Source organism: Myotis yumanensis, unplaced genomic scaffold (assembly GCF_028538775.1).
Source record: "Myotis yumanensis isolate MYYU_CA2020_CCGP unplaced genomic scaffold, mMyoYum1.0.hap1 SCAF_13, whole genome shotgun sequence".
Classification (NCBI taxonomy): Eukaryota; Metazoa; Chordata; class Mammalia; order Chiroptera; family Vespertilionidae; genus Myotis; species Myotis yumanensis.
The window spans coordinates 45,028,431-45,043,322 of NW_027223764.1; the positions used below are offsets into that span (position 1 = coordinate 45,028,431).

The 14,892-nt window shown below is 33.9% G+C and overlaps 1 protein-coding gene across 2 annotated transcripts in view; it reads left to right on the forward strand.

Moving 5' to 3' along the window:
* The window catches only part of ADK (adenosine kinase), a 483,761-nt gene that overhangs the window by 308,662 nt on the left and 160,207 nt on the right, over positions 1–14,892 (forward strand). For both annotated transcript variants that reach the window (XM_070433037.1, XM_070433038.1), the window contains exon 7: positions 14,141–14,311. In XM_070433037.1, coding sequence (XP_070289138.1) covers positions 14,141–14,311 — 171 coding nt within the window. The remainder of the gene's footprint in view (positions 1–14,140; positions 14,312–14,892) is intronic.

Below are 14,892 nucleotides of genomic sequence, written 5' to 3' on the forward strand. Positions count from 1 at the left end.
ATAAAAGTTAAATAAATGATCCTGTCCTGCTCAGGGAAGCTAGACGATCTGTTTCAACAGTTGTCTTCAGAGGCATCTAGGAAGAAGTATTGAGTGGGATTGAGGGGTGGAGATAGAGAGCAGCAACAATTAAAACAAGAAAATATAGTGCCCTCTGGAAATAGGTTGTTATACTAAATGTAAGGGACTTGTGTTGATTTAGTGCTAGTCGCAGAAAATAGTCAGATGTTGTCATTTCAAGAGAAGATACTAGGAAAGTAATTACATAGTTTCCTTCTCTCTAAACCCACATTAACTTTCCATTTCTCCATGCTCTTTGTTATTAAGAGGAAGCTAACTTTCCGTACCATCTTACATTGGATTTTCTGTTAATATCCTCTCCAACATTCTTTTTGTCTGAGTGGTTGTTTTCATTTCCACTAAGTAGTGTGTGCCTTCTTCTGTACCTTTAATTCAGAGCTCAGAAAAATATGTCCAGTGGCCAGATTTGGCTCACTGCCTTTTCTTGCGAATAAAGCTTTAATGGGATACAACCAAGCTAATTCTATAGCTGCTTCAAGTGCTATAACAGCAGAGTTGAGTAGTTGCAATAGAGATCATATGGCCCACAAACCTAAAATATTTGCTTCCAGGCCTTTAACAGAAAACATTTGCCAACCCTTGCTCTTGTTGACTAAGTAGAAGGTGAAGAACAGATTCTAAAGGAGTAAATATCACCAGCAAAGGAAAGGATATAGGCAGATAGAAGATATATATGTACAAGTAGACTAGCTAGAAGCCCTGTGTAGTTAGAGTAAGTTTCATGAAGGTCACGACTCATCAAAGAAAATATAGGAAAGATCAATTACCGTCAGATTTAGAGGATTTTTAGTGCCATGTCAGGATCTTTAGATGGATTGTTTAGGAAACGAGACATTTAATGTTTTTGAGCAGAGGAGCTTTGCCGAAACAGGAAACCGTTGCAATAGTGTTTACAAAGTAATGAGGCTTGTGTTGATGGGAAATTAATACTAATGACGTATTAATAGGGAAGATGGCAGAGTTGCAAGTTACTATAGAGTTAAAATTGATAGGACATTAAACATTGGATTTGGAGATAAAGATAATAGTTCTTAGATTCAAACTTCATTGAGCAGAAAAATTAAAATTACTTAAATATATTTGGGAGGTAAATTACTTAAACATAAGAGCTTGTTTTTATGGAAAGTTTAAGTTACTAGAGAGGGATTATAATACTACATAGGATCGGAAACAAATGAAAATTGATTGCTAGGTATTAGCATTAGGAAAGTTGTTAGGGCATGCCGCTGCCATCATCTGGTCAGGGCCCATCTCTTTATGAAATCCTCTCCCCTCTGCTCTCCAGGTTGCCACTCTCATACTCAGGTTTACTTCTGCTTTCTCATGCAGAGTAAATTACCTCTATTTTTTAAATAAAAGAAGCCAAGAAGGGCTTTAGCTTTATCAAATAAAAATGCTTATCAAGGTATTTTCTTCAACTAGATCCACAGTTCCCAACCTGTGTCCTAAGCCACCCAGGGTACCATTCCAAACTCAGAAGAGTGCTGTAGAATACTTTATCTCAGAGTAATGCGCCATTTCAGCATTAAATTGCAATACATTCCTTTGGGATGATGTCCTATCTTTGGGAATGGTTGCTGTGATTTAAAAAAAAGAAGAAGAAGAATGAGGAGGAGGAGGAGGAGGAGGAAAGAAAAAAGAAAAAGAGAAGGGAAGGAATGGGAAGGGAGGAGAGAGAAGGAGAGGGGAGGGGAGGGATTGAAGGTAGGAAGGGAAGAGAGGGAGGGAAGAAAGAAAAGAAAGATAAGGCCCTAGTTGGGCAGCTTAGTTAGAGCATCGTCCCTATATGCCAAGGTTGTGGGTTTGATCCACTGTCAGGGCACATACAATAATCAATCAATATGAAGATTTAAAAAAAAAAAAAAAAGAACCAATAAATGCATAAAGTGGAACAACAAACCGATGTCCCTCTCCCTGTCTAAAAATTTAATCAATTGGTAAAAACAAAACAAAACAAAAAAACACAAGGCTCCTGTAAAGCAGGTTGGAACAGGAAACAGGGCTGCACTATTTAATTCAAATCCAAAGCTTGAAGGGTTGTGCCATGCCTGTTAGCACATCCCATTATTAAATATTGTGGTTATTTTTTTAATGAAATAAATTTTTTTTAATTTATGTGTATTATTTTTTAAAAATGTATTAAATTGTTAAGGTTATAGTACTTACTAAGTTGCTTGGACCTGACAAAAAACAGAACTTTTCGGTATTTCTTAGAGCACTATAATAAATTACTTGTACACTAAGTGTGCTATGAACTGAGAAAGTTTCAGATCCTATGCACTAGAGAGTTGACCAACTCCAGCATGAATATACTCTTCCTTTAGCATATGAAAATGCAGCAGTCCTATTGTTTTCATAGCATTTTAGTTATGCTATGAAATATATCTAGAGCAGTGATTCCCAAAGTGGGCGCTACTGCCCCCTGGTAGGCGCTGCAGCGATCCAGGGGGGCGGTGATGGCCACAGGTGCATTTGGGGGCGATGAGTAACTGCTATTAAAATTTAAAAAAAATTAATTTCCAGGGGCTGAGTAATATTTTTTCTGGAAAGGGGGCGGTAGGCCAAATAAGTTTGGGAACCACTGATCTAGAGTCTGAATACAAATTTAATTTGATTTTTAAAAATTATCGGTACACTGTAGACTGTGCTTTGCGCTATAGCAAAAATAAAAATAAGGAGTCTTGTCCTGAAGGTTATAGTCAGGTTAGGGACTTAAGACAAATGCAAGTTGCTTATATTATTAAATAAAATGAAATAAATACTTGTGATTATTCATGGCATAATATACATGCTATGTAGTTTCAAAGAGGAATGAGCACATCTGTTGGTGGGAATGCAATAAATCTTTGTGGGATGGAAGTTAGACTTTAAATGGGCCTTGATGGAGGTAAAATTCCAACAAGTAAAAGTAGTGGATATTTCAGATATATAGAACAACATAAAGACTCAGAAGATTTATGTTGGGAGAAGCAAATCATTCTATATGATTGAAGCAAGGACATATGCTGTGGAGTAATAGAGGTTACAGCTGGTTTGCTATGTAAGTTGGAATATTGTGGAGAGCTTTGAATGCTAGGGTGTGAGGCATTTGGATTTAATTTACTAGGAAAAGAAGAGTGATTAGGGTGATTAATCTGTCAGCAGGATATAGGATGATTAAATCAAGGAGAGAAAGAGGAGGCAGGGAGAGCTTTTGTAAAGGGAATGATGAATTTTGTTTTATGTATTTGTATTTCAAAGGAAATACCAAACTGTATATTGAAGTTAAAGAACATACTTCAGTTCAGCATTGTAACTAACAGCTGTAACATAAAACTCACCATTCATGAAAAAAAAATAAAACTTTATAGTGCTCTTGATATTATTACAGAAAGAAATATTAATAAAATTTTAATATGTATGGAGTTTATATAATATGCCAGGCATTGCATTAAGCACTCATTTATTTCTTATAATTACCTTGAATAGGTATTATTGTTCCCATTTTTCGGATGAGAACAATGAGGCCTAGAGAAGTTAAGTAGCCCAAATTCACATAATTAATAAGGACAAGTTTGCCAGCCTGACTTTTACAACCATTAAGATAAATGTATAAGTCATTTACAATTACAATGTTATATGATATGTACTACTTCATATTAATGACAGCAATCGAATCACAAGGAAAAAATCAGAACAAATATACTAGTGAATGCTGTAACGCTTAAGTAGCATGGCAAACTTTTAAAAATAAGTGTACTTGTTTGTTTAAACTCTCTGGTGCTGAGAATTAAGTGAATCCTCAAATCTTTTCATATTATTATAATTTGTCTGAGACATGGCTCCTCTTTTGTTGTTTTTCATATCATTATTTTTTTTCTTTTTTCTTTTTTTTCAGAGAGGAAAGGAGAGGGAGAGAGATAGAAGCATCTATGATGAGAGAGACTCACTGATCAGCTGCCTCCCACATGCCCTACCACTAGGGATCGAGCCTGCAACCTGGGCGTGTGCCCTGTACCAGAATCAAACCCGGGACCCTTCAGTCCACAGGCCGACGCTCTATCCACTAAGCCAAACCAGCCAGGGCTTCATACCATTCTTGATCTCTGATACCATTTCTCTCTCACCATGTGTATGCTCCTGAGTTTGATATGAGTCCTATTTCCTTGAAAAATGTATCTTGTTAAGAATATGCACTATGTAGGTTGTCCAATCTAATGTATATATTTCTAATTTATTGCTTTTAAATCTCTAGAATAATGCACATTCACATTTTCCTTATCTTTTCCCCTAGAAATGGACTTCAAGGATACCTCACACTCCCTTTCACTTTCAGCAAAGCTCTGATAAATATGCTCTTATGTGTCCCACCTTCTTTCCACTTTGTCTTGCTGCTTCTTACTACATGCTTTAAGGGGGTTATTTCAGATGGGAGAAAAGCTGACTTCTACATTCATGGTATAGTTAAGATTGCAAGTATTTCAGTCCTTAAAAAGATGAAAATATATGTGAAATCAGTAATTTCATTGATGCTTCCAAAAGCAGCCACATAGGCAGGACGATCTAAGTGAATTATTCTATTCCATTGATGCATTACATTCCATCAGTGGTGACACAAGCGTTACAGCATTCACTGGTATATTTGTCCTGATTTTCTTCTTGTGATTCTATTGCTGTCATTGATATGAAGTAGTACATATCATATAACATTGTAATTGTAAATGACTTATACATTATCTTAATGGTTGACAAAGTCAGTATTTTCCTTACAAGCAAATAGAAACTATGTTTTGTCATAATTCGTATTTTATTCCCACTCCTGCAAAAAAATACATTTTACATTCTCTGGGAGATTTACAAAACATGTAGACCCATTAAGAGGAAGAATCACATGCTATGTGGTGGTGTATTTGTTATTTTTGACTTCTAATTTATTCATTCTCTCAACCTCATTCTCTGAGTGGTGTTACTATAGCACCTTTGTTATGGCATGGAAAACAGACTAATTATGTTCTTCAGAACAGACAACAGTGGTACGTCTCGAGGCACGCCATCTGGTACTTTCAGCACTCCCTCATCAGTGCTAGCCTAGGTGTGGTGGGGCTCTCTGGTTGTCCAAATATTTTTTGTTATCACGCATTCTTCTTTATTTTCACTTTTGCTTCTATGAATAGTAATTTATATTTACCAAAGTCAGTAATCTCATATTTAGTTTGTTCCTTTTTCAGCCATCCATCTACTTGAAGAATGTAGACTTACTCTCATTAGTTTATCTGCTCTTCTTCTCACTGTTTATGCATATCTCTTATTTGTGTAGAGATTTCTTTAAGTGAACAAAATAGTTTTACCTTTAAGCAATTTTTATCAGAAGAATAATCGAACCACGTTACTAAAATTTGAAAAATAAAAAATATTTAAATTATCCATAATTTTTAAACTCAAATTTAACCTTTTTTACTTTTGGTGCATTCTCTTCTAATTTTTTTTCTATTGATTTGATGTAGTTTATAACCATATGTTGTACATACTATTTATATATCTTAGGTTTCATTTAACATTGTGTAGCATAAATATTTTCTAGTCTGCTACTTAGTTTTCATAATCAACACTTTTAATATCTTCAAAATATTCTCTTGAGCAGCCAATGGAAATATAATAGAAGCCATGTATACAATTACAAATTTGCTAGTAGCCTAAAAAAAAGTAAAGAGAAACTGGTAAAATTAATGTTAATAATATATTTTATTTATCTTACCATATCTGAAATATTTCTTATTTCAACAAGTATGATTTTTAACATTTTTTAAATTATACTAAGTCTTTGAAATTGTGTCTATCTTACATTTATAACACAGTTCAATCACTAAATTGACAATGATCAAAAAATAAAATGTAGTCCTACCAAAAAAATAAAATTATGTTTAACAAGAAAAATATTTTGCATTGCTTCCATTTTTAAATTTAAATAAATTAAATTCTTTTTCACGATCATACTAGCCACATTGTATGTGCTTCATTAGCTACATGTGGTTCCTTATATTTAAAGTAGAGTTAAATAAAATTTGAAGTTCAGGTCTTTAACACTAGCCACATTTTAAATGATCAGTAGTTATAGATTTAGAGTAGGTTTTTATGCCAATCCTTACTTGACTATTTATTCTTCTATCATTGAATATTTATATTGTTCCCAGATTTTCAGTGAAAAAAATAGTATGTTGATACATTCATGAATGTATGTTTTCCCATATTTTGGATTATTTCCTTAAGGTAGACAGATTCTCAGAATTTGTTTATGGTTTCTCATGTGTATTTTCAAATTATTTTCTGAAAAAGCAGTGTCAGTTGCACTCCCACCAATAGTATTAAGTTATTAAGTTCATGAACCTTTGTTCACCATTGAGTACTACAATGTTGTTTCTCAAAATGCTAGAGAGGAATATTTGTCTATATATTTATTTGTGTATTTCCCTTTCTCTTTTAATGAAATACTTTTTCATGTTTTTGGCTTATCTATTGGTGTCCTAATATTTGTTTAATTTTTAATCTATTTTTAAAGTTCTTTATAGGCTAAAGATCTTAACCCTTTGTTATATTTACTATAGTCATTTTTCCTGTTTTTTTTGTTGTTGTTGTTGCTCCCCCCACTCCCACTTGGGACTGGAAGACAACCCACTAAAGGTTTTAATTTTTGTATAGTAAATCTTGAGATAATCATCCCTCCCTAGGCTTGAAAGTCATTCCCACTCCAGAAGTTTGATATTTACTTCTGTGTTATTACAGATTGTCTGTGTTTTTAAAAAAGGAAACTCTTTAATCAAACTGAATTTATGTGGTTCTGTATTCTCAAGGAAAGAAACCAAATTACAAGTTCTTAACCTTCAGTCAAATCCAATGCTTACCCATTATTTATAGATGAGCCTTAAGGGATTACTGACCCACTCCTACTGCCACTGCATGTAAAATTTTATGCATATGGGTGTCTAAATAGACCCAAATAGGTTAAAATCCACTGGTCTGAATGTTTCAAAATAATTATCTATTTCTGTCCTATTTTATTCTGATTAGAGTATTTTTCTAAACAAAAGACTTTTTTCCCCTATATCACTGTGTATTCACAATTGATCATTTTCAGGCATGGTTACTCTACTAGCTTTATTTGTTTTTAAATTTATATTCTTATACTTCCAAGCTGATATCTAAAATTTATGTAGGTGTTTATGTACACACACATACACTTCTATTTTTCAGATAATTGTTAATGGAAATAGTAAAAAAGAGTTTGTGCTCTTAAGTAAGGACAACTAAAATGAACCCTAAATGATCACACAGAATTAAGGTAAACACTGGTGAAGAGCACAATAATCATCTCCCTCCTATTCTTTTAGTATATTAAACAGCTTAATTTCTTCCATCCCCCCTGATAAATCCTTAGAGTGGTTGAATAACAAATCTATGTATTTGAGATTTCTAAGCATTAGTCTAGCTCTGCTAAAATGGTTCTTTGGCTCTGCCTTAGTCTTTCTCCATCCCTCCTACTCTTGCCTTTTGTTTTGTTTTGTTTTCTATTTCAATGGGTAAAATTGTCTCGCTTCATTCTCAATTTTGATTAACATTATTCAACCTCTAAGTGCTAGAATTCACTTTGCTCATAGGAACAAAGAGTAGCAAGGTTAACTTGTAGACTGAAATCCCTAACTTTAAAAATCACAATATTTTCTTGATTATATAGAGTATTTTTCTAAACTATAACCATATAAACTATTGACCTATTTTTATTGCAAATCTGACACTTGGGGGAAAATTTTATAATGGTGCTGTTTTTATTTTCGGCAGTACTATAGTTTGGAACATGTGGCCTAGCAAAGGATATAAATCTGGGAAGAAAAATTATGGTTGGCATCAATTTTAAGTCTTTGCACTCTAACAGAGCACAAATCCGAAATTGTTTAAATACTAAATATTTACTTAAAGAAAAACAAGAGACCATTCAAAATGGAATTAATTTAAATTGTGATTTTGCCTCATTTAAAATCTTATAGTTTTTGTATATTCTTTATAAAATTTACAAAATGGAAGTTATACTATCCACATCACAATAATCTTGTGTTGCATTTTAAAGTAAAACACACATACAACATGCACACATTTGGAATGAGGCCAAATTTAGACTCCAGGGGCATACTGTTCTGTACCGTAAATTACAATCAGATGTATTTTAGCACAGATCAAATTTTCAGTCTGAAGTTGGTGAGAAGCCTAATTATTTGACCAGGTTACTATTTATGTAGACCATTCTATGGCTGTCTGTGGTTAATCCACAGCTGGCAGAGAGCTAGCTCTGGGAGGTTTTTATTTCATGCTGGAACAGTTTGGGGAGAGATGTGGGGGAGGGAGACTTTAAACTTTCCTCATTAAATGAACGACTAAAAAGCAAGTACATACATATTACTATGGAGACAAGATGCTATATAAACTGTTCCTTTTAATTCTCCAAGTGACAGAAATAGCAAAGGAAACAGTTTGGGTGCTCATAGTTTGCAAATGACATGGTAGTTGGTTTAAAAAGTAAGAGGAAAACACTTAAAACATAATGTTACCTAAGACAAAGACTTGTTATCTTTTAGAACAATTGGATATTGGTAAGAATTAATGGATTGGTATTTTTTTAATGATAATAAAATGTTATGTTATTGTGATAGGAAAATATTTTATTAGAATTTTATTAGCAGTACTCTAAAATAATAAAAGACCATTATAGTAATATCTCAGCATTTATAAGGGCAATACACCCTTCATTGATTCCTGTCACAAAATTAATTTTTAGTATTCATTTAATATTCAATTTTAAAAAATGGAAGTAATAGAAAAACATATTTTTAGGAATATATCCATATTCCTAGAAAAATACAACCTTCCAAAAGCTCAGTCAGGAAGAATCAGAAAACCTGAATAGGCCAATAACTACTGATGAAATTGAAGCAGGAATAAAAAAAATAAAAATTAAAAAAAAAAAAAACTTCCAGCAAACAAAAGCCCTGGTTCAGACGGATTCACAGGGGAGTTTTACCAAATATTCAAAGAAGAACTAATACCTAGTCTCCTCAAACTATTCCAAAAAATTTAAAAGGAAGGAACACTTTCAAACTCTTTCTATGAGGCCAGCATTACCCTTATTCCAAAACCGGACAAAGACATGACAAAGAAGGAGAAGAACAGGTAAATATCCCCGATGAACATAGATGCTAAATTCCTCAACAAAATTGTTGCAAATTAGATCCAGCAATACATTAAAAAGATCATACATTATGATCAAGTGGGATTTATTTCAGGGATGCAGTATTTGCAAATCAATAAATGTGATACAGCACATAAACATATTGCAAGACAAAATCATATGATCATATCAATCAATGCAGAAAAAAGCATTTGACAAAATCCATCACTCTTTTTTGATAAAAATTCTCAGCAAAGTGATAATAGAGGGATCAAACCTCAACATAATAAAGGCCATATATGACAAATCTATAGCCAACACCACACTCAATGGACAAAAACTAAAATCATTTCCACTAAGAACAGGAACAAGTCAGAGATGCCCTCTTTCACCATTCTTGTTCAACATAGTTCTAGAAGTCCTGGCCATAGCGATCGGACAAGAAAAAATAGAAGGCATCCAAATTGGGAAGGAAGAAGTAAACTCATTATTCACAGATGACATAGAAAACCCTAAAGATTCTATCAAAAAACTAATAGTCTTAATAAATGATTTTAGAAATGTAGCAGGATACAAAATTAACACCCAAAAATCCATAGCCTTTTTATACACCAATGGTGCACTCTCAGAAAGAGAAACTTAAAAAAAATTCCATTTACCAATGCAACAAAAAAAATTAAGTTACCTAGGAATAAACTTAACCAAGGAGGTAAAAGACCTGTTCTCTGAAAACTACATGATGTTGAAAAAAGAGATAGAGAAAGATATAAACAAGTGGAAGAATGTGCCATGTTCACGCATTGGTAGAATCAACATCATTAAAATGTTCATATTCACAAAGCAATCTACAGATTCAGTGCAATTGCTATTAAAATACCCATGGCATATTTCACAGACCTAGAACAAAAACTCCAAAAATGTTTATGGAATCAAAGAAGACTCCCAATAGCTGCAGCAATCTTGAAAAAAAAAAAAACAAAGTTGGAGGAATCACAATACCAGATACCAAGTTATACTAAAAAGCCACTGTGCTCAAAACAACCCAGTACTGGTTCAAGAACAGGCATATAGGTCAATGGAACAGAACAGAGAACCCCGAAATCAACCAAAGCCACTATGCTCAATTAATATTTGACAAAGGAGACAAGAGCATAAAATGGAGCAGAGACAATCTCTTCAATAAATGGTGTTGGGAAAATTGGACAGGTACATGCAAAAAAAACCCACCAACTTACACCATTCATAAAAATACAGTCAAAATGGGTAAAAGACTTAACATAAGATGTGAAACCATAAAAGTCCTAGAAGAAAAATCTCAGACATGTCTCATATTAACATGTTTGCTGATACTTCTCCTAGGGCAGTGGTTGGCAAACCGCGGCTCATGAGCCACATGCGGCTCTTGGCCCCTTGAGTGTGGCTCTTCCACAAAATACCATGTGTGGGTGCGAACGTACAGTGCAATTGAAACTTCGTGGCCCATGCACAGAAGTCGGTTTTCGGCCTGAACAAGTCTATTTTGAAGAAGTGGCATTAGAAGAAGTGGGAGGTGTTGGTCGGTCGGGCCATGGGAGATGCGGCTCAGGCAGGCCACGGGATACGCAGCGTGGGGAGATGCGTGTGATTCATGCACGAGTTGAGTGAGCCAGTCATTCAGCAGTCTCATTGTGCAGTGGTTAGTGCTAGTCGCGTCAGCAAGTCACGCACGGGTAACAAAAGTACCTACTCAAAATATAAAGTTACCTGTATTTTTCCAACCAGCTGCAAATCCTACAGGTATTTTTGTCGTCAATTTAAGAATTGTAATTCTTTTGTGTTGGTGGCTTTATTATTATAAAATGAAACATTTTTTTAGGTGCCCTGTTTGACATGGCTACAAAGAAGAAGCAAAGAAAAACGAAAGATGAAAACCGTGAATTTAAAGTTGACTTTAAAGTTGAATGTACCTACCTATATAGTTTAAGTTTAAAAAATTTGGCTCTCAAAAGAAATTTCAATCGTTGTACTGTTGATATTTGGTGCTGTTGACTAATGAGTTTGCCGACCACTGTCCTAGGGCAATGGAAACTAAGGCGAATATAAACAAATGAAACTGCATTAAAATAAAAAGCCTCTGCACTGCCAAAAACCAAACCAAACCAAAAAAAAAGCACATCAACAAAATGACAAGAGAGCCCACTACGTGGGAGAACATATTTGCCAATGATTGATCCAATAAGGGGTTAATCTCCAAAAAATATAGGGAACTCATGCAACTTAGCAAAAGGAAGACAAACAATCCAATTTAAAAAATGGGCAAAGGACCTAAATTGATACTTCTCCAAAGTGAACATATAGAAAGCCAAGAGACATATGAAAAAACTAGTGGCCCAGTGCACGAAATTCATGCACGAATCACTCATTGGCAAATATGTTCTCCCATGTAGTGGGCTTTTTATCCACTCATCTGCTGTTTTCCACACTGGATGCATCAACAAATCAACAGACTGTTGAACCTCAGAGGGAAGGCAGGGGAGGGTGGGTGGGAAGAGATCAACCAATGAACTTGTATGCATATATGCATAACCTGTGGACACAGAATGAGGTGGTGAGGGCCTGGGAGGAGGGGGATGGGAGCGGACTGGAAGAGGTTAATGGGGGCAAAAGGAGGACTTACGTAATACTTTCAACAATAAAGATTTAAAAAATAAATACAAAAAAGAAAAACATCTTTTTTTTCTTTTTAAACTTTCTAAAGTTGGCATGATAGAAGTGCTTAGTCCCTTAGTTGTAAATGAATATTTCAATAGCTTTGTTGGTAACTTTTAAAATAAGTTTCCTTCACATTTTCTAGGTTACTCTTCAATTTATAAGCTGCTCTTCTCCCCTTCTGGTTCCCTCACTTCCTCTGGTTTCGTGCTCTAATTATTCTCCCTCTCTTGCTTCTTCATTCTTTTTCTCCACTAGTTCCTTTTCATTGAAGAGCAAAAATGCTCAAACTTTATTTTGTTTATTTTATTAAAACAACTCTCCCACCCCTTATCCCCACTAAAAATATCTTCCTGCTCTTTTCTTCTCTATTGTCTGTTCAAACTAGGAGCATTATCTTCGCAGTCATTTCAATCCAACCAAGCTCCATCACATATAAACTATGACCTAAGGGACATTTCTTAACTTTCCTATCTTGCCATCTTTATTCATAAAATGAGAATAGTAATAGTATCCACCTCGTGGGTTTGATGTAAGGAAAAAATGGTAATAACTGAGTTAATAAACATAAAGCTTTTAGTATAGTATTTGGAACACAATAATTCAGCAAATTTCAGGTGATTTTATATTATTCACCAATAAATCTCCCAAAATAATTTATAATCCTTACTCTTTACTTTCTCATTCCTTCTTTAACAAGTATCTCTTTGTACCTTCGTAACATAAGTACATTCTCCTGTGGCTTTTACATCAAATCCTGTGGCTTTTGCTCAGTCCTTTCTCTACCCATTAATTGCATTGCGTATCTTTAACTCTCTTCTAGAGGTTTCCCTTGTTCGATTTTTCTTTCATCACTTTTACTGTCCTCATTTGTCTCCTTTCCCCCCTTTATTGTCCTCTTGTTCTCTCCTTTACTTTTTTCTTCTATCCCCTAATTTTTGTTCTTCTCCATTCTGTGGTTTGTCCTCTTCTTTTTCTCCATTCTCTTCCTTGGTAATTACAACCCTCTTTACTATCACCGTCCAGAGCCTTTCTCCTGAGTCCAACTTTCTCATATATATTAGGGGGGTCCCTTAACACCACAAAGAGAGTATAAACACAACTAAACACTCTTTATCTCCATCTAAACCAGGTCTTATTCTGGACGTTTTTGTTTCTATTAATGGTAGAACCGTATTCAAAATCTCAGTCATCTTCTGACTTTTCCTTTGTCCCTTACATCTTAAACAATTGGAAGTGCAGAATGTTCCCAGGATGATTACCTTTTGCAGAACTAAATGTAGCTTTGATTGACTGTTGCTAAATTTTTGCTGTCCACATTAACATTTCTTTAAATTTTCTTACAAGTTTGTTATTCCATTCTTTCAAGGGAAACTTTATTATCCATGATCCTTTCCCATCCCACCTAACAGACTCCTAATCTGCCCCTCCAGGCCCTTTGTGTTGTTCACCTGGCTGGCCTATCCAGCTTTATCATCTATTGCCCGTTATTTATTCCTCCACACACTTGTTCCCCATTCAAACCAATTTCCTATATAAGCATCCACATCTTTGCTTATGCTTTCTTCATCTAAAATGCATAGATATATTTTAAAGACTTTTACTAATTTGTCAGACATCGATATATAGCATTTTAAAATATAGCTTTCCTGACATGAAATTTTAATTAAAATATTTTTAATTCAGATCTTCCTTTAAAAAATCAGTTTAGATATTAATAAGGTAACAAACTATGATCTTAATAAACTAATTTAATCTTTAAATAAATATCATGTTACATTTACAAGAATATGAAGTGTCTCTAAGAAGCTTGAGGGATCCAATCTGCCTTCATTACTATTTCTCTGATTTAAATGTAATTATTGTCTTGAATGAGACCTTTCAAATATTTTTTCTTATGTAGATATCCAGAAATTCTTTAGTGTTGAGTATACAAATCTAATATGAAATAAGTAATGTTATACTCTGACGTAATGGCATATATCAAACATACAGTACTCATATACTAAACTTTTCTCCTGATCAAATGCTGCTGTTTTCTGCCTTGCATTTTTTACTGTATTTTAAAGTGTGTATTATATGGGCTTTTTGTATTTTATATAGGTTTCTTTTATTCTCACTGAGAGTGACTGGGGAGATTGCATTTCTAATTTTTCCTTCTTTTTTTTCTTTACCCAGGGCTTTTTTCTTACCGTTTCACCAGAGTCGGTGTTAAAAGTGGCTCAGCATGCTTCTGCGAACAACAGAATTTTCACTTTGAACCTGTCTGCACCATTTATTAGTCAGTTCTACAAGGAACCATTGATGAAAATTATGCCTTATGTTGACATACTTTTTGGAAATGAGACAGTGAGTTACTCTTTTTCCTTTTTTTAAGTGCCTGTGCTTTTTGGTTTCTGGTTTGTGTATAAGTTTAGAAATTATATAAATAAAAACCAAAACATTTACATACATATATTTGAGAATTATACAATAGAACTGCCTAAGTTTGGAACATTAATTCGGTATTTCCAGTATTTCCTTCAGTATATGTTAATTTCTTACATAGTAAAAAAACCTGTTTTTAAAGGGGTAGGTTATTGAAGTTTATAATTTACATATAGTAAAATTCACTCTTTTTACCATACATTTCTATGAGCTTTTGCAAATGCAATAAACCTGACGTATAACCATGACCACAGTCAAGATAAAAACCACTTTCATCACTACCCTTTTAGTCAACCCTTCTCCCCATCCTGAGCCCTTGACATAAACTAATTTGTTTTCTGACCAGTAAAATAATGTTTTCCTCTGAAATTTTCATGGATTAAGGTAAGAGACATCTAGTTTAAAATAAAGGTTTTATGAAGTTAAGTAGCTCTTCAAAGTGTGACTCTATCTAATTTAATAAATTATGAGTAAATGTTTATATGTTATAATTTGTATTAAAT